A 22,463-nucleotide genomic window follows, 5' to 3' on the forward strand; every position below is an offset into this window, starting at 1 on the left:
CTCATCAGATGAATCTGAATATCTCTGTCACTTTAAAACTGCATGATGTCTGTCAAGGTTCTCAGTCATCCTCACCTGAGGCCAAACCTGTACATCTGTTTAATCACTTCTCAGGAAACTATAAACAAACTTCACTTTTGGCCTCAGGTGACCAATGATGGTCTGTTAGAACTGCCAGAGGCACTAAGAACCAGCGCTATGGATCACTTTTATAATGAGCCCATAGAGGTTAAATAGCTGAGTTTCCCTACCTATCAGTCAGAAATGAAGAAACATCTTCTGCCAAATCCAGTTGCCCTTGATTTTAACCGTCCTTGGATAAAACTGCACACATACACTCACACACTCACACACACACACACACACACCTTGCAGACAACAATTTACAAAAATTGGCATAACACTGACCTCCACTGGTATTACATGTTAGCAGCAGAGAGAGAATTATTAAATCATTATGAAATTATTTTACCATCATTGTACAAAAAACAAACTAATAAGCCTAGCCTAACAAATAAATCTGTATACATAAATTATAATTCTTTATCATTTTGAAGGGTTATAAGTTCCATAATGTTTCTCATTTTGTAGTTGTGAGTCTTCGCCCTTCAAAGTTCCCCTCTCTCCATACAAAATAAGATAAATAAACCTTGTTTCATTAATGCGATAACAGATGATAACTATTTTTTGTGTATTTTATGTCAGCTCTCTGTTTACCACCATACATGTGGTGGTGTGTTGAACTTTGTTTATACAGTCTAATGTGCTGACAGGTGAGTCTCCACAGGTTGCACAGAAACGTCATATAATAAGACATTGTACACGCAGTATTTATAGTTACTGAAACCAACCAGACGAGCAACACAAATTTTTATTCAACCAACCAGTCTGTTAGCAGAGAGCCAGACGACACGCGCTCACAGCCCATAACAACGACAAGCACGTGCTTTGGACATTTGTACTTTCCAGATTTACTTTGCAAGACTTCTGCTAATGCTACAACACAGTACAAACCACACCGATGAGTTATTTTTGTTGTTGTAATAATTCACTCTGTACGCGGGCTGCTTTGTCACGCTTCCTTGTTTAGGTTTTTTTCGGAGCCGCAAGATTTGTTTCCAAACACTATGCTCCACCCTTGTTGAGCCTGCTTGGGCACCGCGTTGGCTCATGCGTAATGTAGTTTCAAGAGTTCGGCGAAGCCCGTTGCGCTGCGTGTCCAGTTAAATCTCTTAAAAACTACATTTTCCGACTACAGTCGGCTTTGCAGTGTTACTGTGGGGAAGGCATACTGCAATAACTGTGGAGCTTCTTGTAAACAGCTGTCAAGTCGTTGGGCGCTGAACAACGGTCAGTTTAGTCATTTTCTTTCGTCTTTAAGAAGTTAGTGATGTTAAGGGGCTGCTAAAGATAACAAACATTGTCCAAATGGCATTAATTATATGTTCTGACGAAGCCCAGAGAGGTGACGTTAATAAGTATCCTGTTAAGTGAGTTAATTAGCTGCGAACCAACCGATAAATGTCTTTATTTAATGTTAACAGACGAAGCTAATGTCCGCTATAGATTACGGCTGCAGTGTTCAGCGCCCGTGTGTCTGTTGTCTGCTGTTTCATCGTCAGGCCGCAGGAGCTGGCACCATCTCTGTTAGCTGTTATTATGGTCACCGCCAGAGACCGCTGTTTGTTTGTTTGTTTGTTTGTTTTATGTGCCTAGCTGACTAGCTACCATACAGTCTATGCTAGCTACTTAAGTATTTAAATGGCGAAGACAGATTGGTTTATGACCAGCTAGAGAAAAGCAGTGGTGGATGAAGTATTCAGACCTATTTCAGTACTAATACCTCACTGTAAAAATATTCTGTTAAAAGTACTGCGTTGCAGAATGAGAAATGCCCCTTTGACTGTTATACTATTATATGTTTTATATATTATATTATATTATTATTATTACTCATACATTAATCTAAAAGCAGGATTTTACTGTTGTTAGTTGAGGTTGAACTATTCTGTGTCAGACTGCAATTAATGACTTTCTTTCATTATGGATTAATCTACTGATTAATTAATGCTCTCCATTAATCATTTGTAAAAATTCAGAAAATAGTTATCACAAAGAGCCCAAAGTGGCACTTTGATGTTTGGTTTGTTAGTCTAAACCTCAAAATGATTAAAAATACATTAAAATAATTTAAAGGAAAAGCAGCAAATCTTCACATTTGTGAAGCTGGAACCATGAAATGTTTTTACATGAAAAAGTACTTCAATGATTACCATAATAGTTGCCAAATAAATTTCTGTCAATCAACGAATGCACTAGCTGTACTTGTGTAAACCGTTGGGTAGTTTAATTTATTACAACACATGTTTTTTATACTCTTCATATGTTTTGTGTGTAAGAATCAAACTTTGGAAAGTAACTGAAGCTGTCAGTTAAATGTAGTGAAGTAAAAAGTACAATATTTCCTTCTGAGATGTAGTGGAGGAAAAGTAGAAAGTGACATGAATAGAAAATAATTAAGTAAAGTACATGTACCTCTAATTTGTACTTAAGTACTTGGGTAAATGTACTTAGTTATTGTCCACCGCTGGAGAAAAGTAATGGTGGGAATGAGTATGATTTATAGAACTGGACAGGTCATCATGTTGAGGCAGTGAATGAAACTAGCCATCCACACGGTAGCGCTTACAGTAACTAATACATTGCTAACATTTTTATTTTTTCTAAAGCAACCAGATGTGACTCATAGTCAATATAACTACTGCGTGGTGCTGTTTTTTTCATCAAAAACAAACCATAGGTTGTTTCCAGTACCTTCCTGTGAAGGGAACTTTTCAGTACTCCACATAGTGAAACCACTCCAGGCTGCTTGGGGTTAGGTTTGTTTAAACCTCTTGGAAGAAAACAGTTCCTGCTCAGTCATCAGATACATCAGTTGTCTTTTTTTGTACACCTGATTCAGAATTAGATGTTAGCATCATCATTTGTTGTCAGTGTGACAGCGTACCAAAAGGCTGAATCAGAGTCAACCCATTAATTTTAATCACATAAATATAGTAGTAGAAGTAGTCGCAGATGCTTTTATCAGTTTCCTGCTTAAACTTAAGATTCATCAGACAGTTTTTTAGCTTATGATACACTGACCTACCGTATCTTTTTTAGCACAACATACTGTCTCCAGTGTTTTAACCTCCTTATCTCCTCTAGATCCCTGTATATTGCTGACGATTGACAGAAATGTCAGAGACGTCAAGTGATGCAGAGCTGTCCTGTGGATGGACCATTATTAGTAATGAGGTATAACTCCTTTACCCTTATTCCTAATCACAGCTATTTTCATTGGTTGTTGTATAGATTTTGAAATTTTTTAGGTGGCAACTCAAATTAGGATTAATTTCTGTAAAGGAAAAATATAACATGTTTACCAAATCACAGGATTAGTGGAGTCTAGTGTCACATTTCTTTAAAAAGAGACACTCATACAATCAAACACATAGTTAATCACAACTTTCAGCAAATTGTTGAACATTTTGGCAATTTCTTCCCAACTCAATCCCTGAACTGTTTTTTCCTTTTTTAACTAATTTTTTTATCAGGAAATGAGCTGACCTTCGTAATAAGTTGAATAGAAACAAACTTTACAGTTTTATATGATAAAATGTTAATTTGATTGTAAACAGATACTTTTAGACATAGTAGACTTATGTGACAGACGGTACAAACGGCTTCTAAATATTACCACATTAGGTGAAATAGGTAATTCCTTAGAACGAACTGCAGCAACTTGCAAACCCCAGTTTGGATTTCAGTAATGAAATTTTTGCACACAAGTTCTACAAGTTCTAAAAAAAACAAGCCGAGTTGTGCAGCTCTCTCTCGATATCTACATATATATCGAGAGAGAGAGAGAGAGAGAGAGAGATGCCAAGAGTTAGACCAACTGATGTTTGTTCAGTCATAATGTCATATGTCAGTTATCCTTTATCGCATGAAGCTTTTCTAATGTTTCTAATAAAACCAGTCACTTCAAATCATTTTACAAAGAAGTACTTAATGTAGGTTTTCTTGCTGAGGACTGTACGTCTGCATGTATTGTTTGAATTATTGATACTGATCATATAATGCAGTAGTTATAAATATGAATGAATAAAGATGTATTTCTCCCATTTTTAATGTCTGTTCATTATGTTTACAGGGTTCAGATATCGAGACTTTGGGATCGGAGGTTGCGGTGGAATATGGAGCCGAGCTGTTAGAGCGTCCTCCGTTGGAGGAAGCAGAGCTGCAGGACACACAGGCTGCTGCATGTGCTGGTAAAAAGCCTCATGTTAGGGTTACAGTTTGACCTGGGTTTAACAGTAGCAGATTTATTGGTAATATTGACTGTGAATTGTTTTATTAGTGTGACACTATAAAATAAAAGCTTTTTTTGGTACATTTTCATGTGACTTTATAACCGTTTACTACTCTATAAAACTATTTTGATCAATTTGCCTTTTTAGTGATGTTTATTTTTTATTTGGACCTATTTTTATTACTTGCCCTTGTTTTACATTTGGCACCTTGTTTTATTCGATCCTTGGAAAAATATTTGTTTTGAAAAGAAATATTGATTATGATTAAAGCTGAAACAAATCGTTAATTGATGAGTCAGTTAAGAAAAAATCTGAAACTAACTTGTTAAACTTGTTAACTGAGTAAAAATACCCACAATTCACTGTTTTCAGTTTCTCAAATGTGATTTCCTGGTTTTCTAAGTCTTTTATGACATCACAACTATTCTTGGGGGAGCTTTGGGATTATTTTTTTTTTTTTACAATTTTCTGGACTAAACAATGAATATATTAATCAATAAAATAATTGACGGATTAATCAATTATCAAAACATTTGTCATTTGTTGTTTTATGACTTTCATTGTTATACATATTTTAGTATATGTGGCTTTGTAATTATAACAAACATAATTCACATATTAATTTGTGTTCTCAGTGGAGTGTGTTGAAGAGACGGTTGCTGCTTCACTTGATGACACTTTGGGACAACAAACTATAGATGAGACGCTTTATTCCTCAGAGGTGAGAAGTCCTGGAAATACTCCAGAGCCACTTTGTTGCTGCTCCCGCTGCCTTCCATCTTCAATAATATACAGACAGGACAGATGAAAGAAAAACCTGAATAAAAGAGTGGAGAGAATCACTGTTCAAATGCAGGTGCTTCAATGCACCATGGCTCACTGAATGTTTGGTGAGTTTTGAAATGACATAAATAAAATGCTTTGGCCTTTACAGTCTCCAGATCTCAACCCGGTTTCACACCTATGGAAAATTTTGGACCAAACTGTTAAGACAGTGCTCTCCATGACCATCTTCATAAGACCACATGATATAATATAAACTTTCATCTTCAAATCTATTTAGTGATGTCTGTGACGGTCCCTGATGCTGTATGTCCTTTTGTTTTGTCTGGATACTGTACTCGGGTCTCTCTTGATCTCAATGAGATAACAGAATTAAAAAAGGGTTGTTTATACAAATGAGGGAATGTCTTCTGGAGGAACGGTGTTCATCCCTCCAACAAATTTCAACAGACCTGGGAAGGAGCCCTGAAGCTGTTCTGGAGGCTCGTGGTGGCCTGACTCCACACAAAGACATTCATGTTGGTTTTTCCCTTTTTAATTTGTCAAATATCTTCTCCAGGCCGGAGACAACATCACAGGGAAAGAGCATGTGAATCTGTTGTCCTCCAGCGATCACTCGGACATTGTGACTCTCGGAGACTTGAAGGAGGAGGAGCACGCTGAGGCGGAAGAGGAGGCAGGAGCCAACGAGGAGTTTTACCTCGGCACCTCCTGCAGCAGCCAGTACGCCTTCACTGCTGCAGAGACTGGTAGGGCTGCAGCACCACACACACTCAATGACACACTCAACTGTCTTCATTGGCAAGCTGATTTGGTTTACACTCGCATCCAAAGAGTCACCATAGAGAGACACAACACTTCATCCCAAACACTTTCTTCCTCTTCCTGTTTTCTACGTCGCTGAAGCAGGTTTGATGCCGACTCACTGGAAACTTCCACAGAGTCTCGTGAATCTAAGCTACCATTTGAGAAGTCAGCTCACTGGAGGCCGTTCTTTTCCAGGTGGCCTGATTGAAACCGGAGTGAATCTAACGATGCCAAGCTTGCTCAGAAATGCACAGAGCTAATCCTGAACACATGTCGATGTGAGCTAGCTGGGCTTCTTATGAAAATGATGCAGTGTGGCTTCCTTCACTGCTTTTCCATGTGTGTGTGTTTATAGAAGGGCAATTAATATAAAAAATGTAGTGATGTTAAAATTACAGCAAGTTCCAGTCAGTCTAAGAAGTGTGAGCAGATAATGTGTAGCAGTACACAATGAAATCTACGGGGGCGGTTTTTGCATCTGTGTGCTGTGAGCAGATTTAAGATGTGAATTTCTGTGAAGTGTTGCATTTTGTATTTCTGGTGGAGGTATAACAACAAATTATTGAGCAGATGCAACACAGAGAATTTAGTAGCACTCTCTTTTGTGGTTCGACATTTTGGGAAATATTCTTATTTGCTGAGAGTTAGATGAGAAGATTAATGCCACTCTCATGTCTGTACAGTGAGTGTGAAGGTACAGCTGGTTAGCTTAGCACAAAGACTGAAAGCAGGAGGGAACAGTTAGCCTGGCTATTTCCAAAGTTAAAGCTCTCTAATTAACACGTTTTATCTTATATGTTTAATCTGTACAAAAGCCAAAGTGTAAAAACAACACGTTTTGATGTTACGGTGGTTTATGTGCCGGACAGTTTCTTGCCCTGGAATGAGAGTGACATCGATCTTCTCATCTGACTCTTGGCAAGAAAGCGAATTGACATACTTTTGGAAAACTATTCCCTTTTTTAATATTTTTTGAAAAACATTTCACAAACTCAAAAATGTATCAGTTATTTGTTAACAATATTGTTCAGCATTAGCAAATTAATTTATCTAAATCTATAATTTTCGTGATCTGCATGATTAACCTCACGCATGCTTTCTGAGCCTGTGATTTTAGTGTGAACCTCTTCTTTCTGTTCATTTCTCTCCACCTAACAAACACTGCGAGCGTAACTTTGTGCATTTTGCTGTAGGTTTCCCTGCGCAGCAGCCCGCAGTGACAAACTCGAGCAGCGAGGACGAGGCAGGACGAAGCGCCAGTGCTGTTGTCCGGAGACGAAGGTTGAGGAAGAATACCACAAGCATTGTGACAGAGCCTGAGGATGAGGAGGAGGAGGCGGCGGCGGCGGCGCTGGAGTCTGGCCAGAGTGAGGAGGAGGAGGAGAAAGAAGACAATGGGCAGCAGGAGGAGCAGACAGAGGTTAGACCCGCCGCTGCTCCGGATGTCCGAACGAAAGGCCAGCGCAGCAGCATCCTCAACACGTGTATCCTTATTACCCTCGTCGTAGCCATCAGCATGGGCTTTGGACACTTCTATGGTAAGAAGTTCACTGCAGAACTGGAAAATTTTACAGTGGAAGATCAAATAATCCCACTGATGTTCAGGGCAGAAAATTGTTTTTATAATCTTTTATGCAAGTACTGCTATTTTTCTCCTTTTATTATGTCTTATATATTGTTTTAAATCTTTAACCTGTTCCATCTTTATTATTGTTCTTGTTATTCCAGTCTGTCCACATGTGTGGGGTTTAGGTCAGGGATGTGGGGTTGTTGATTGTTTTCCTCACTAGCTGTTCTTCTCCTTCCTTGACTGGGACCAGTCAAGGATCTTTTGTTCCCCAAAACATAGATGCTCAGACTGTGTAAATGATCATGCAATTGTTTGCTCTGGGCCAGACGTTAGTGACTGTCTTAGGAGATAGAACCTTTTGTTGTAGTACTTCTCTGTTCATTCTCTTTTGTTAAATGAATTCTTCAAAGACAATGGTTTGTTGTAACTCAGTTATTTGCTCAACCTCTCACCAGGAATACAATTTCCACGACATTGACATGGCTCTCTTTCTCTCATGTGTGATATGTGTGACTTGTTTTTTTTTTCTGTACTGGAGTGGCTTACTGCTGGAGATATTTGAAACAGATTTGTAGAACTGATTGTCTGTCAATCAGTCTTCGGTTGCAGCATCAGAAATTAACTTTGTGTGACAATTATCTTCAGGTTCCTGGTCTTTATGACCAGAGTTTCTTTTCAACCGGTCTCTTTAGTTTGTTTGTAAGAGCAGGTGCGAGAGACATGTCAGCGGTTTTTCGACTCTTATTGACTGCAGTGCTTCTTACGGTTTATAAGTCTTGTCAAACCTGCCCCACTGTTTTTCCTCATGTTTCTGACTTCATCACATGTAGACTTGCCCCGACAATTCTTTCTAATGAAAAATGTGTTTGTGTTACAAATCTCACGTGCAGGCACAGTCCAGATTCAAGAAAGACAGAAAACTGTGAAAATCAGAGTGAACGAACGCAACGCTGTGAGAGATCTGCTTCACCGGCATTTTAGAGAACAACCTTTTACAAAGCAGGTCAGTGACAACTCGAGCAATAATTAATCACTTGTGGCAGAATGTACATGACAACAATCATTAAATCGTTCCTTGACTTTTGTGACTTCTTTCATGCATAATGCTTATTTTTGTATTTACTTGTTCAGTCAAATATAGAAACATTCTAATTAGGGATGCACCGAAGTGAAAATTCTTGGCCAAAGCCAAATATAATGAAAAACATTTGCCGAACAAGTATATTCACATTTTTTCCATTTATTTTGCCGCTTTTTACCATTGCATAAATTTGAATAATCAAAATGTGCTTTTTACTTAGTGTTTCCCACAGGATTTGGAGAGACTATGGTGGGGTGGTCCGAGGCCCAAGAGGGTCCTGTAAAATAAATTTACATGTGTTCATTTACTTATAAAACGTATTGCATGTGTCCATTATACTTTCTGTGAATATAATCCAATTAATGTTATTTCCATCCTGTATAGACACCTTATTTTGAAAACCGTAGGTCACATGTGTATCCTCGCGCTAAATTCATCAAGTCTGACCCAATTTGATAAATAATGTCGCTTGTTGTCCGACTGTCAGCTCGCACTGGATTCACCATAAAAGCTTGAATACATGTGCACACCAAATTTAGGTGCGGCTAGCTTAATCGCGTTCTCAGAAACGAGTGACCGAAACACTCAAAGCAGGTCAGACAGTTTGTTGCCTTTTCTAAGAAGGAAAGGAGACAAGGACAAAGACTAGGAGACAATTCAGCAGAACAGTGTCTGCAAACAGCGATCTTTGCGTCTGTTTCGGACACTTTAAAATGCTTCCACACTGCCTGCATGTCAACGTAATTGTTCAGTAAAATTTATTCGGTCTTTTGACTTATTAGGCCGAACACTGAAAATGCTTTTTTGCTATTTTCTGCTGATTAATTTTGGTGGCCGAACATTCGGTGCATCCCTAATTCTAATGCAACAGCCCCATAATAAATCAATAATGCAGCCTACCTTTTTTGTATTGTAATTTGTAGTTGTTAACACTGTATCAGAGGTCATATTGTAATCATTTTATTATATCTTGTTTACGGTGTATGTAAACAAAGTGAGGTAGTATTGACTTTTATTTCAATGATTTACACCAGACAGTTTTTAAAAAAACATCATCAAAACAAAATCATTCTGTGTAAATGAGGAACTTCCCAAAATATTCCCAGTTTATACTTAAGCAGGCCAAAGGTGCAGGTAACTTGGAAATCCGTGTTCCACTTTGATATAAAAACATTTACAAAATGTGTTTGACAGATTTTGAATGATATTGTTTTACAAGTCGGTGTAAATGTATTGTTTTCTTGTTCGCCGATTACTCTGATGACTGGTGATTCATATTAACATAACGACTTTCGTTTCCTCCTTTTCTCACTCAGGGTGACGTTGGTCTGGATGACGTGGATGAGCAAAAAGTTATTTCACTGCTCACAGAGGTGATTGAGAAAATAAAGAGCGAGAATGAGGCGCTCAACATCAAACAGGCACACATTCAGGTAATGGGGAAGTCTGTGTACATCTTTGGTAACATAATACACATGCAAAATGAGTGCAAATGTTATGAGGAAATGTTATGAATCTCGCATTTTTTTTACTATTCAAATGCAACAAGAAAAATTAAACAAAGAGGTTTTTGCAATTTGTTTTTGTCGTCAATAATCAGGACTCTTGTACATCACTTTAAAAGGCACAACTTTCCCTCCTGTGTTCCTTCTTTTCCCATAAAGGCCCAGAGAGATGACTTGGAAATGTTGCTGAAACAGAAGGATGATGAGAGGACGAACATTATGTCTCAGCAGCAGAAACTGACTGCCGAGAACCTGCAGCTGAAAAGCTCCCTGGAACGTGAAGAAAGGTCCATGTCCGCCTTACAGGGGGAGCTGAGGAACCTGCGCTCTAAGATCAGAGATCTGGAGGCGATGGGAGCTGCTGCCGACTCGCTGCTGTCTGAAAACCAGAAGCTGAAAGACCAGCTGGAGGAGGAGAAAAGGCTAATCAGAAGCTTCCATGGACAGAGGGAATACATGATGGCTGAAGCACAGACACTGAGGAAGAAGCTCGACAAGGAGAGAGAGGTTACAGATGAACTGAGGAGAGAGTTAAATCTGCTGAGAAGTCGCATCCCTGGAGCTGGAAAGGAAGCCGGTACAGAGGCAGAAGAGCTGCAGTCACGTCTGAGTGAGGTGGAGAAGAGACTGAGCTTCGAGCAGCAGCGCTCTGACCTGTGGGAGAGGCTGTATGTGGAGACCAAAGAAGAAAGAGCCAAAGGAGACACAGAATCCAAAGGTAAAAAAACAAAAGATGGCATGGCAGGCAAAGTGAAAGAGACATTTGACGCTGTGAAGAACTCCACCAAGGAGTTTGTCCATCACCACAAAGAGCAGATAAAGAAAGCAAAGGAAGCGGTAAAGGAGAACTTGAGAAAGTTCTCAGATTCCGTCAAATTAACTTTCCGACACTTCAAGGATTCGGCTTCGACCTTCATCAACAAAGCCAGTGGATTTTATAAAAAGAAACGTGACGAGAAGAATACAAAAGAGTCGTGGCAGCACAGATCCCACAAGCCTCATCAGAGACACCCACACAAATTTGACGACTTCTCTCAAAGCAGCCACAACACTCGAAAACCAGGACATAAAGTTCACGAAGATCGCGGTCAAAACACCCACAAGGCCAACTTGAAAGGGTGCTCCGGGGTTTTCGACTGCGCCTACCAGGAGTCCATGAGTCTCTTCAACAAAGCCATGGAGCCGATCAGAGCGGACGAATTCTACCAGCTGCTGCAGAGCTACCTGCAGCAAGAAGTCGACCACTTCCACCACTGGGAAGAACTGGAGACGTTCATCAACAGCTTCTTCCACAACGGGGTGTTCATCCACGACCGGATGCTGTTCACAGACTTTGTCAGCGGCGTGGAGGAGTATCTGACCGACATGCATGAGTATCACGGCCTCGATGACGATGTGTTCGAAGATCTTGATGACTACGTCTACCGGCACTTCTTTGGAGAGGCTTACACAAAAGGCCCAAAGTAAGTCTCAGGGGCTGGATTCACAAAGTGTCCTAAATGATGCTAAACGTTCCCAGGTAAGAGAGAGAAACTTTCACTGAGGAACTGTCGTGTAAAAAATTCAAGACTTGGGCCAGATAAGAAAGCTTGAACTTTTACCAACATTTTGATTATCAAAAAAATAGACACCAATTAGAATAGAAAAGTTTCACAGAGATGGTCAGAGATCGGTGCAAAAGAGTTTATTCCAATACAGGACAGATAAACCCGTACAACATCCCTGCAGGTCGGAGGATGATGTCAACCTGTGGTGAGCGAACAGCGCCTTATATCCTCCTCCGTGTTGGCTGACCACTCCTCTCCTTATGGTGAACTTCTTATCCTCTGCTGCCGTCTGGTGGCCGCTTACACGTATTGTTTTACCAATTTAATATTGTTTTCCAGCGGTTTATTTATTACTGTGTTGCTGTCTTTCTATATTTTTCATTACCGGATAACAAGTTTTCCAATATATTTCAACTTCAGTCCCACCGTATTTTTTTTTTTAAAGTTATACATGCATAATTTGACACACAATTATATTTCTTAAAAAGTTAATACAAGAATAACGTGTAATGCTGTATCTTTCATTAATGCTTTGTTTCTTACAGTAATCCTGATATAGTGCTGGCTGTATCTGCCGTGTTTTTGCTCATCATCAATCTGTCGTGAATTCGTTAAGCATCAATCTCTCGTCTTTTTGTTCACAGTTGGTGAATATTTAATGTACACCTAATGACCTGTTGAACAAATTGGGGTCTAAAAAGCATTTTGTTTTGATTAATAATTCTAAAAATATTTTCAGTTTTGCGGTGTCCAGGTGGCAGAGAGTTGTGCAACCTGACATCACCGCAGTTAATGAGTTGTGATTGGTTGCTGAGCTGATTTGATTCTAACTCGCCAACAAAATATGCTTCTAAAAGTTTAATATATCCTGCAGGTGCGTACAGGACGTACAGCTGACTGATGATGATGTGACTTTAGAAACCTCTCTTCTCTCAGACCTTTACAGATAAACAGTTCTTTGAAGAACTTTTTAGTCAAGTTAAGACTCGCGTCCCGTATTTTTCAGTTGTTCTTCGTAACTCGGTCAGGAGAAACTTTTATTTTTGTGAACACGTTTTCTTCCATTATCGTACTGCAGCTTCCAGCTTGTACATACTTATGAGTTTTTAACACTAATATTCACATGTCCGTTGTGTTTGAAATCACGCAGCGGGCCGTTTGAAAGACCCGACACAGACTCAAAGGAGTCGTCGAGGGTGAGGCATCAACAGCGAAAGCAGCAGAGAGCCAGATCTCGACCACACAGCGGATGCAAGTGGAAAAGATCAGGAAGAAGCGCAGACGGACACATGGCTGACGTCAAAATCGAACTGGGTCCTATGCCATTTGATCCCAAATACTGAAAATATCTCTGCTGGTTTAATATTATAGTTGCAGATTCTAATTTGGGTTGTATTTAGATACAATGTCTCCCTTTTTTGTAATTTTGCACAATGTTCACTTTGTAAAGCTACTGAACGTCCTTGGGCTGTTTTGTGTTTTTCTGAAGTAATCGTTATTAGGTTTGAGTGAAAGATGTGGCACACCTTACGTCATCTGCACATCTGTAACACGAGAAGTAGGGAGTTCATTTAACATTCTACAAATGTGAAAATGAATTACATTATTTTAGTCTTGTATCTTAGAGACCTGATGATTTCCTACATCAGATACTCATCTCCAACCGTAGCACTCATGTTTAAAAAAAGTTTTAAAAAACATGTTTGGGAACCAAACTATTGTTCTGTGTTAAACAAAGACATGCTACGTTTGGGATGTTTCCGTGTACAGCACTGTAGATGTTTTAATTTGCTGCTACAAAGACCGTTTTGTGTGACGGGTTTTAATTTGCTTGCGTTAAAATGCAGTTTTCTTACATTCCATCTCGAGCTTGTTTTAACTGGACCTGGCAGGTATTATTTGTTTTATTTACGTGTTGGTGAAGAAAATGACTGAAAAATAATTCAACACCAAATTTAGTTGTGAATTATAAAAATAAAACACATCTGACAAATGATATGTCAAAATAACGTTTGAGTTTAAACTATTTATTTCAGTAGCAAATCCATTTAATGACATTCTCCTTAAGAAAATTGCCATTGTTCCAGTGTTTGTCAGTGCCTTTCATAAATAAAGATGCTTCCTCCAACTCTTCCCTCTGGAAAATGAGTATGAAATATCTCTGCCGTCCTCACAAAGTGATTCCCCTGCAAAAACACAGAGATTTCCTGCAACAACAACAAAAACACATTAGAGTTTAAACAGTTAAAGTTTTACACACTGAGTAATACCATTTGTCAACATCTTACCTTCTCCAAAACATCAAACAGAACCAGGTGGGTCGGTAGAGACGATTTGTATGGAAATGAAGTCCTGAGCCAGTGAAGAGGGTTGTCGTAGAACATGTCCGCTTCATCGACGTAACCCTCCTCTCCGAGATCCGGAGGACACTCGAGAAACCTCAACTTCATCGGGCAGTGGACGTGGCTACAAAGAGAGAGACCGTCAGCTGCTGCATGTAGCACATCAGCATTCAGATCAGTTTGAGGTTGGTAGTAAGGACGAGTACGACACAAGGTGGACGTTCTAGTGTTATGTGGGATATTTTAACATCGGCCCAGATGAAAAAGTTATTTTAGTACAAACAAATCAGAATATATTCAGAGATGGATGACGTGTTATTTACATTTAGAATATAATAGCCTCTAACAACATACTCTGACATGTAAATTGTAAGTCGCTTTGGATAAAAGCGTCAGCTAAATTAATAAATAATGTAAATGTAACTGAGCAGACAATTAAATCTGTGCAGCCACTTAAGTCAGTGCTGTTATAGTATCTGTATCGAAGCTGCTCTACTGTCCACAGATCAGAAAACTGTTCAGTCATTATTAAATACACAGAGCTAGTAGGGCTTTGCATGAAGCCTCAACAATAATCTAAATAATATATAGAGCATTAAGAATTGGAAATTATCAAAAGTTGGCACTGAATCTTGGCTGTTTTCACTTTGATCAGATATTTCTTGATATAAATCACTATTTTTATGTTGTTATTTTTTAATGGAGGCAAAGTTCTTGTACAACTACAAAACATAAAAATAGGTTTTGGTAGAAAAGTTTTCCTCACAGAAAGGTAAAAACAAAAAAAGGTGTTGCCACCAGTATTTCAAACTATACCCACCCCTATAAGCTAGTAATGTATATAATAATGCACTAATGTACAGATGACAAAACATTTTCACCTCATTCACACTTTAATAGCTGTTCTGGAGCTTTCGACTGTATCTCATGGTCTTCATCAGGAGATTCAGTTTGTGCCATTACTGTGACACAAATTATGTGGTCAAAAGCTTCAATAACAGTCTGTGAAGGTTCTCAGTCATCCAGGTCATAGTTATCCAACGAAGGTTGAGGTCAAGGGCAACTGGACTTGGTTGAAGATACTAGAAGACGTTTCGTCCGTCATCCAAGAGACTTCTTCAGTTCTGACTGACTGGTAGGGAAACTCAGCTATTTAACCTCTGTGATCATTAGCTAGGATCGTCGATACCTCTGGTTTGTAAGTGCTCCTGGCTGTGGTAACGACAGTCATCATGGTCGTTTGAGCCACCCATGGCCAAGTCTGAACGACCATCGTTGGCATCTTCACCTGAGGCCAAGAGGAAATGCTTGTTTAGTTTCCTGGGAAGTGATGAAAGGACAGCATTGTAAGTGGGGGATAAGTGGTGGCGTAGACCCCCTCCCCTGTTCAGCGACGGCTTCTCAACACAGGTGTAGATGGCTTCCTTGACACCTCTTTCAAACCCTCCATCTTCTCTGTCTAAAATGTGCACCTGGTGGTCCTCAAACAAGTGTCCTTTATCCTTCAGATGTAAATAAGCTGCTGAGTCTTGACCTGAGGAGTTGGCCCTTCTGTGTTGAACCATGCAACGTACAGTTCTGTGCATTCCTCACTGCACTGGATCGCATACACTAGATTGCTTTTCTTGCGTTGGGTGTGTGGTCTTTGGGGTGTACCAGTATCTGTCTTAGTGTGTTGGTAACACACCCCACCACATCCAAAACTCCATTGAAACAAAGTTCGAGGACTGAAACCGGACCCAGATGAAACCATGGTGTCCTATGATGCGACCTCTTTGTTCACCTGCATCCCCAGCATGGAGCCAATAGAATCCGTAAGGAAACGGCTACTACAAGACAACACCCTGGACAACAGAACCAGCCTCAGCCCTGACCAGATCTGTAAATGACTCTGCCTCTGTCTAAACACCACCTATTTCCAATACAACGGAGGAGTCTACAGAACAAAAGCATGGCTATGCCATGGGTTCACCAGTGTCACCTATTGTGGCTTACATCTACATGGTAGAAGTGGAGGGTAAAGCCCTTAACTCCTTCAGAGGAACAGCACCGAGCCGCTGGTACAGATACTGTATGTCGATGACACTTGGGTCAAAATTAAAACCCAAGAATTGCAAGCCCTCTCAGAACACATCAACTCCGTGGACAGTAACATTAAGTTCACACGAAAAGATGTCCACAACAACAGTTTAGCTTTCCTGGACTGTGCTGTTCACATTGAAAAGGACAGGAGCCTGCACACTGGAGTGTCCAGGAAACCCCCACACACGGATCAATACTTGCTTTTTGATTCCCACCACCCACTGGAACACAAGCAAGGGGTCATCAGAACCCTGCACCGCAGAGCGGAAAACATACCAACAAGTGCAAAAGCCAGAGGGAAGAAACAGAACCACCTGAAGGGGGCACTTAGAGCCCGTGGATACCCTAAATGGACCTTTGTGAAAACAGCCACAAAATCCAGGAAGAAGAACAAAACTACAGGGGATGAGAAGAAGAAGGTCAAACGCAACAACATTGTGATTCCATACGTGTCTGGAGTATCAGAGAAACTCAGGAGGATTTTCAACAAACACAACAGCCCTGTGTTTTTTAAACCCAAGAACACACACAGATACTGGTACACCCCAAAGACCACACACCCAACGCAAGAAAAGCAATCTAGTGTATGCGGTCCAATGCAGTGAGGAATGCACAGAACTGTACATTGGGGAAACTAAACAACCACTACACAAAGGCATGGCTCAACACAGAAGGGCCAACTCCTCAGGTCAAGACTCAGCAGCTTATTTACATCTGAAGGATAAAGGACACTTGTTTGAGGACCACCAGGTGCACATTTTAGACAGAGAAGATGGAGGGTTTGAAAGAGGTGTCAAGGAAGCCATTTACACCTGGGTTGAGAAGCCGTCGCTGAACAGAGGAGAGGGTCTACGCCACCACTTATCCCCCACTTACAATGCTGTCCTTTCATCACTTCCCAGGAAACTAAACAAGCATTTCCTCTTGGCCTCAGGTGAAGATGCCAACAATGGTTGTTCAGACTTGGCCATGGGTGGCTCAAACGTCCATGACGACTGTCGTTACCACAGCCAGGAGCACTTACAAACCAGAGGTATCGACGATCCTAGCTAACGATCACAGAGGTTAAATAGCTGAGTTTCCCTACCAGTCAGTCAGAACTGAAGAAGTCTCTTGGATGACGGACAAAACGTCTTCTAGTATCTTCAACCAAGCCCAGTTGCCCTTGACCTCAACCTTCGTTGGACTTCAACAACAGCTACTAAATGGACCTTGATTTGAGATTGTTTTTACCAATCAAGAATAAACTTGAACCACAACAAGTGTAAGTATTTTACACAAGTTCCCTGATTTTATATAGCTCCTTCTCTTTGATAAGAATAACCTCATCCCGGTTCATGCAGCTCATCTGCAGACCGTCCACCCATGTGTGACAAATGTGTGTCCCGTACCTGTAAAAAGGCGTTGAGTGGCAGGGCATGAGGAGCAGGACGTCCGGCCGCGAGGGAGTGGAGGTGCTGCTGACGTCACAAAGTGTCTGGAGACGGCTCATGACATCCAGAGTGCCTCGCTGGTGGATCAGGCCGGTGTACAGCGCCGCAACCAGGTTACTCGCCAACAAGACGAACGCAGCAGCTCGTCGCCACGCTTTCAAGTTAGCCAAAGATATCCCTGTAGCAGAAGAAGTATAAATACACACACCCGGCTGTTCTTTACCGCAAAGAAATTTTTCATGAGAAATTAAGGAACTTACCACAGAACACCATACAGAACGGCAACACCGGGTAGATGAACCTGAACTCCTTGTGAGGAAGCAAACTGGAGCAAAAGATTCAAACATGTCAGTTTGTCAGCCGAGCATAAAAACATCTTGACCAACCAGGACCTGCTCCTCAAAGTGCGTGAAGTGAAACACGGTGGCGGTTCTGACCACCAGTAGCACTATGGAAGAATGTTTTCATGAGAGACTTCCTGTTTTGTTTCATCTCACGTCCGCGACACACAGTCCTGCCAGTTGTTTCACACTACTCCACTGATGACAGGTGGCAGCAACGCATCAGTAAAAACATAAATGCACGAGCAAAGGCAGTAAGGAAGAAGACAGCTAACAAGTCAACGATACAGGTTTCAAAATTATCTCCCACAAAATGAGGAAATAAATTCACGTGACACATTTGTTAGAGCTTCAAGGAAATGCACTTTGTGACTAACAATGAACGTAAACATAACTCTCTTTACAAGAAAACTCCACAGGGCATCTTTAAAAAATGAATTAATTAAGTATTAAAACGTATTTATGGAATTTATTTGGACATGTTTAGGAGAGCTCCAGAGGACTGAATTGTTAAGAGTAGATTCGAGATGACTAACAGCGTAGAAACAGATGTGAACACCTTCTGGAAAATGTTTTTGAATGACTGTATGAAATATTATTAGTTTGTTACCTGAAGCAACACAAGTAATTCAGAACAGGATAATGGACTATTTGCAGCTGCTGCTTTCTTGTAAGCTGCTATCTCCAGACACATGTTTGATAGGATGTTATACCACTTACCATCTGTTATTTTATCCCTATTAGATTACTGCTTATTTCTCACATTTATTGCCACTGGAGCCACAAAGAAAATCCACAATAATAGCATATCACTGAGAAAGTTTGAGGAATGTTGTTGTTTACAGTAAATATTGGCATGTTATACTTACTCTGAGCACAAATGTGATTAATCATGTGATCTCTTGACAGCTGCTCTTAAATGTTACTCCAACATTTCACAATTATGTCTTACTCTTCACTTTCAGCAATAACTCTTTCCCTCCTGAGTAGGGCTGGGCAATAAACCAATAGTGATAATTATCGCGATATAATATTCCTCAATAACAATATAACAAATGTTCGATATATCATCAACAAATGTTTGATTTAATTCATTTGAATCACTAATGAATTTGCATTTAATTTTTCTACTAAAATATTTATTTTGTTGAGGAAAAGGGACTGAAAAACGATTTACTAATCATATTTGTTGAAAATTTTTTTTTAATCAGAATCATTCCACCTCAGATTTGTTAAGTGATCCACTGTTTGGCATCAAGTGTTTGTCACGTTCTGACCATAAAGAAAAGTTTAACCACATAATTAGCCATCTGATTTCTTCAACTTTTAAATCAGAAACAAAAGTCAGCCTTTAAACTTGAAAGAAATAATGATTTGATATTTATCATGATAATTATCGATATCGAGTATAATTCATAATCATAATATGAAATGTCTTTATGGTGATAACATGTTTCATCAATACGAGCCCATCAATGAGAACGCAGACATTTTACCTGTAAACCACAAGTGTCCAGACGACTGCTGCCAACAGAATCTTGTATCTTTTGAAGGCGATGGTGCACCCATGGAGAAAGAGTGGAAGATGAGGGCCGATCACGACAGCAAACCCCTGAGTGAAGTACCAGTGCCAGGGATGAGAGCCGTAGAAATCAGCCACGCCATAGAAGATGTTAAACCTCAGGAAGTTGAACTGCACCATGGTCCACTGAAAGAGAGCGCAGCTGTTACATTTGACTTCATCAGCAGCAATTACTGTAATTTAAAAATCACATCTTTTACCTTTTCATAGAATATGCAGTCGATCACAGTTGAAATCACAACAGCCACAGCTCTGGAAATAAGGGGGAAATGGATTATAGCTATAAAAGACACAGGGATTAAAAAAAGTAAATGTTTAGGGGAGATTAAAAGTACAAACCCTATAGGAATGAAGTTATGCGTGATGAGTCTCAGTTTGTTATCTTCCTGCCAGAAATGGTACATCAGCAGAGGAGACCAGACAATGAGGGCTGTCGGTCGAACAATGACAGCCAGGGCGACCAGGGTCAAATACTTTTTGCTGGAAAAACATCAACAGTGTCTGTAAATTATCTATTTTCAGAGAGGGGGCAACTTAGAAACAAGGAAAGCTGTAATGAGTCTAGACCTGCTGTGTGTTTTGGACCCGGGCAGGGGAAAGTAAAACAGAGCCAGAGAGGTGATGGTGGTCTCCATGCTGTTGGTCAGAGTCCTCGTGCAGCAGTACCAAGAGAACCACGAGCACAGATGGCAGAAGAACTAACAAAACAAGGGGAAACCGTGAGGAATGTCTTGTATTTTAGGTGACTAGAGACCAGAGACAGCATGGAACTGCAAGAAAGACACCTCAAAATGTGTTCAACAAGTGTGCATTGTCTCCTCATGATTTCACACTGTTTATTATTATTTACTGTATTTGTTTTTTTAATGCTGTTTGTCCTGCTGTTTTTAATGATGGATGGAAATGCATCCAAAACAATCCAAAACAGTTTTTTAAATGTAAAGAAAAGTCAAGGTAAAAGACAACAAAAAACCCATAGAATAATGTACAGCATGGATAATATTACAATACACATAAAAATACAGATTAACCATGTTTGGTGCGCTTAAAATCATTTCTGCGTTCTCGATTCATTACAATAAAACACTTTCCTCAATTGTATTCTCCTCAAATTAAAACACAGATCTGCATACGGTCAGAATGAATCACAGCGTATACAAGTAGACGCTTTACCGTCCATTTTGCAACATCACGACTTTCTAACGTGCGGATGAGGAAGTAGAATTTCACGTCTGCGAACGCAGCCAGGAGCGCTTGAATTATTCGTGGGAGCCATATCTGCAAAACCAACCAGACCAGGATGAGTGAACCAAAATGACTTTAGGAAATTAATTTGGTCAAAGACATGCTGATATAAAAGTTGTGAGTAGAAGATGTGTGAACTTGCCAGGAGATAGACTGAGTCGTAGTTGATGAAGTGTAATGTCTTATATATGAATGCAAAGAAGAGTGGATAGAAGAATCCTCTTAGTCCTGCCTTCCATTCCCACGTCAGGTACCCATAAGTCACACTGTTAAGGTTGTTAACAGCATAAAATATAAGAAGAAGAAAAATACTATCAAGGTTCTGGTTTCAGCCTCACACATTAAAGTTTTACTTGTTAAACTTGAATACAGCTTTTTTTATGTAAATTTTTACGTACAGACATACAGCAGCAATCTGAAGCGTTTATTTACATGTGATTTCTAACTTTTCTACCTCTGCATATTTATTTTTCTCCGGCTTATTCTAGCCTTGTTAATATTGTTTTATCCGTTGCCTGATTGTGTTTTGTTTCGTCTGCAGCTATATATATTAGATCAACGTGGCCAGGTGTCCTTTGCGAGAGAGGTTCCCAACCTCAATACTTAGCCTACCTGGTTAAATAAAGACATAAGGTGTGGGAAGAGAACCTGAAATCATTAAAAGTTACAGGATGAGACCATCTGAACAATGGAGACAAACTGATGTTTGGGTTGCTGCAGATTAAACTATTTGAATACACCATTTTGGGATGTGAGAATCTGATGATCATTATTGATCAAAAATTGTGAATGAATATGTTAATGATAACAAAAATACACATTAATATACAATGAACGTTTTTCTTACAACCGCCCGCACTGCTGCAGGTGATAGTGTCAAAGGATATTTGAAGACCATATGATGGGAGACCTCCAGAGACTGCCAGTACTCATCGGGGACGAAGCTGGTCTGGACCAGAAAGCAGTTGATCAGCCTGAACGCCACAGAAAACACAACAACTCTCAGCACACCTGTGGAGTAAAAAGGTCACTTCATATTAGCAATATTACTCCTTTATTTCCACCATCGCAGCACACAGGTGTAAGGTCACCGTTAAAGATGAAAGTATCACTATCCTGTCAGGGGACCCACCGTTGTTAAGAGGGGATTCATCTTCCTTTGCGTAAAGTTGAGATTTTCTTTTCCTAAGTTTTACATCTTCGACTTTATTCCCTGTCAATTTCAGACGTGATCGGATATTCTCCATCAGGACATTGTGTCTTTCGACTTAGCAGCTACACCTGTCAGGAGGCAGGTCAGGTATGTTAAGTGAGATTCAGGAGCTGATTGAACTCTTCCACACAAGGAAATCAGGAACAATGAATTTTAAATACACGAGATTAACACAAACTATCAGCAGTTGATCAGGTGCTGCAGGTGAACAACCTTTCGTTTATTTAACCAGCAGTATTAAACTTGTACAGCTTCCACTAAGCGACATTGACTTTATATTAACGTCCAGCGGCACAAAGTGGAAGGGAGCTCAGAGGTTTGGCTGCACTTCCGCACTCAGAGTTACTTCCGGTGGACCATTGTCTCCCGACTTCAAAGTAAAGGTCCAGTCCGATCGATGAGCCTCAGAGACGTTTGGGCAAATTTTCATCTGATAAATATAAAGTAAGTATAAAGGAACATTTCACACAGCAGAAATTAAGGAAATGTTAAATAGGACAAAAATAAAACTACTCACGGTAAAAATTATAGATACAAAAGACATCACTCAGATTACATCACTACTATGATATGAGAA

The 22,463-nt window shown here is 39.9% G+C and overlaps 2 protein-coding genes across 4 annotated transcripts; one reads left to right on the forward strand and one right to left on the reverse strand.

Annotated features, from left to right (window-relative positions):
* The first annotated feature begins 1,028 nt into the window (after nt 1-1,028).
* ccpg1 (cell cycle progression 1) lies at nt 1,029-13,776 on the forward strand. 2 transcript variants are annotated; one of them, XR_006822158.1, is made up of 11 exons: nt 1,029-1,350; nt 3,208-3,297; nt 4,196-4,313; nt 4,991-5,076; nt 5,698-5,887; nt 7,139-7,483; nt 8,406-8,518; nt 9,913-10,029; nt 10,261-11,564; nt 11,830-11,911; nt 12,799-12,935. XR_006822158.1 is itself a non-coding variant. In XM_046032388.1 (10 exons), the coding sequence occupies exons 2-10, from the start codon at nt 3,238-3,240 to the stop codon at nt 12,989-12,991; spliced, it is 2,526 nt and encodes an 841-aa protein (XP_045888344.1). In that variant the 5' UTR covers nt 1,035-1,350; nt 3,208-3,237; the 3' UTR covers nt 12,992-13,776. The 2 variants fall into 2 exon arrangements, 1 of the variants encoding a protein (XP_045888344.1); XM_046032388.1 differs by lacking the exon at nt 11,830-11,911 and having other exon boundaries at nt 1,035-1,350; nt 12,799-13,776.
* pigb (phosphatidylinositol glycan anchor biosynthesis, class B) lies at nt 13,660-22,257 on the reverse strand. Of its 2 annotated transcripts, none has more exons than XM_046032389.1 (13): nt 22,100-22,257; nt 21,806-21,954; nt 21,561-21,684; nt 20,816-20,933; nt 20,602-20,706; nt 19,996-20,126; nt 19,768-19,908; nt 19,629-19,680; nt 19,343-19,554; nt 17,766-17,830; nt 17,464-17,683; nt 13,937-14,114; nt 13,660-13,855 (listed from the first exon to the last, which is right to left on the reverse strand). In XM_046032389.1, exons 2-13 carry the CDS (start codon nt 21,918-21,920, stop codon nt 13,742-13,744), a joined length of 1,575 nt encoding a protein of 524 aa, XP_045888345.1. In that variant the 5' UTR covers nt 21,921-21,954; nt 22,100-22,257; the 3' UTR covers nt 13,660-13,741. The 2 variants fall into 2 exon arrangements, with proteins under 2 accessions (XP_045888345.1, XP_045888346.1); XM_046032390.1 differs by having other exon boundaries at nt 22,065-22,229.
* Between the last annotated feature and the right edge of the window lie 206 nt (nt 22,258-22,463).

Source organism: Micropterus dolomieu, linkage group LG20, assembly GCF_021292245.1.
Source record: "Micropterus dolomieu isolate WLL.071019.BEF.003 ecotype Adirondacks linkage group LG20, ASM2129224v1, whole genome shotgun sequence".
NCBI classification, from domain to species: Eukaryota; Metazoa; Chordata; class Actinopteri; order Centrarchiformes; family Centrarchidae; genus Micropterus; species Micropterus dolomieu.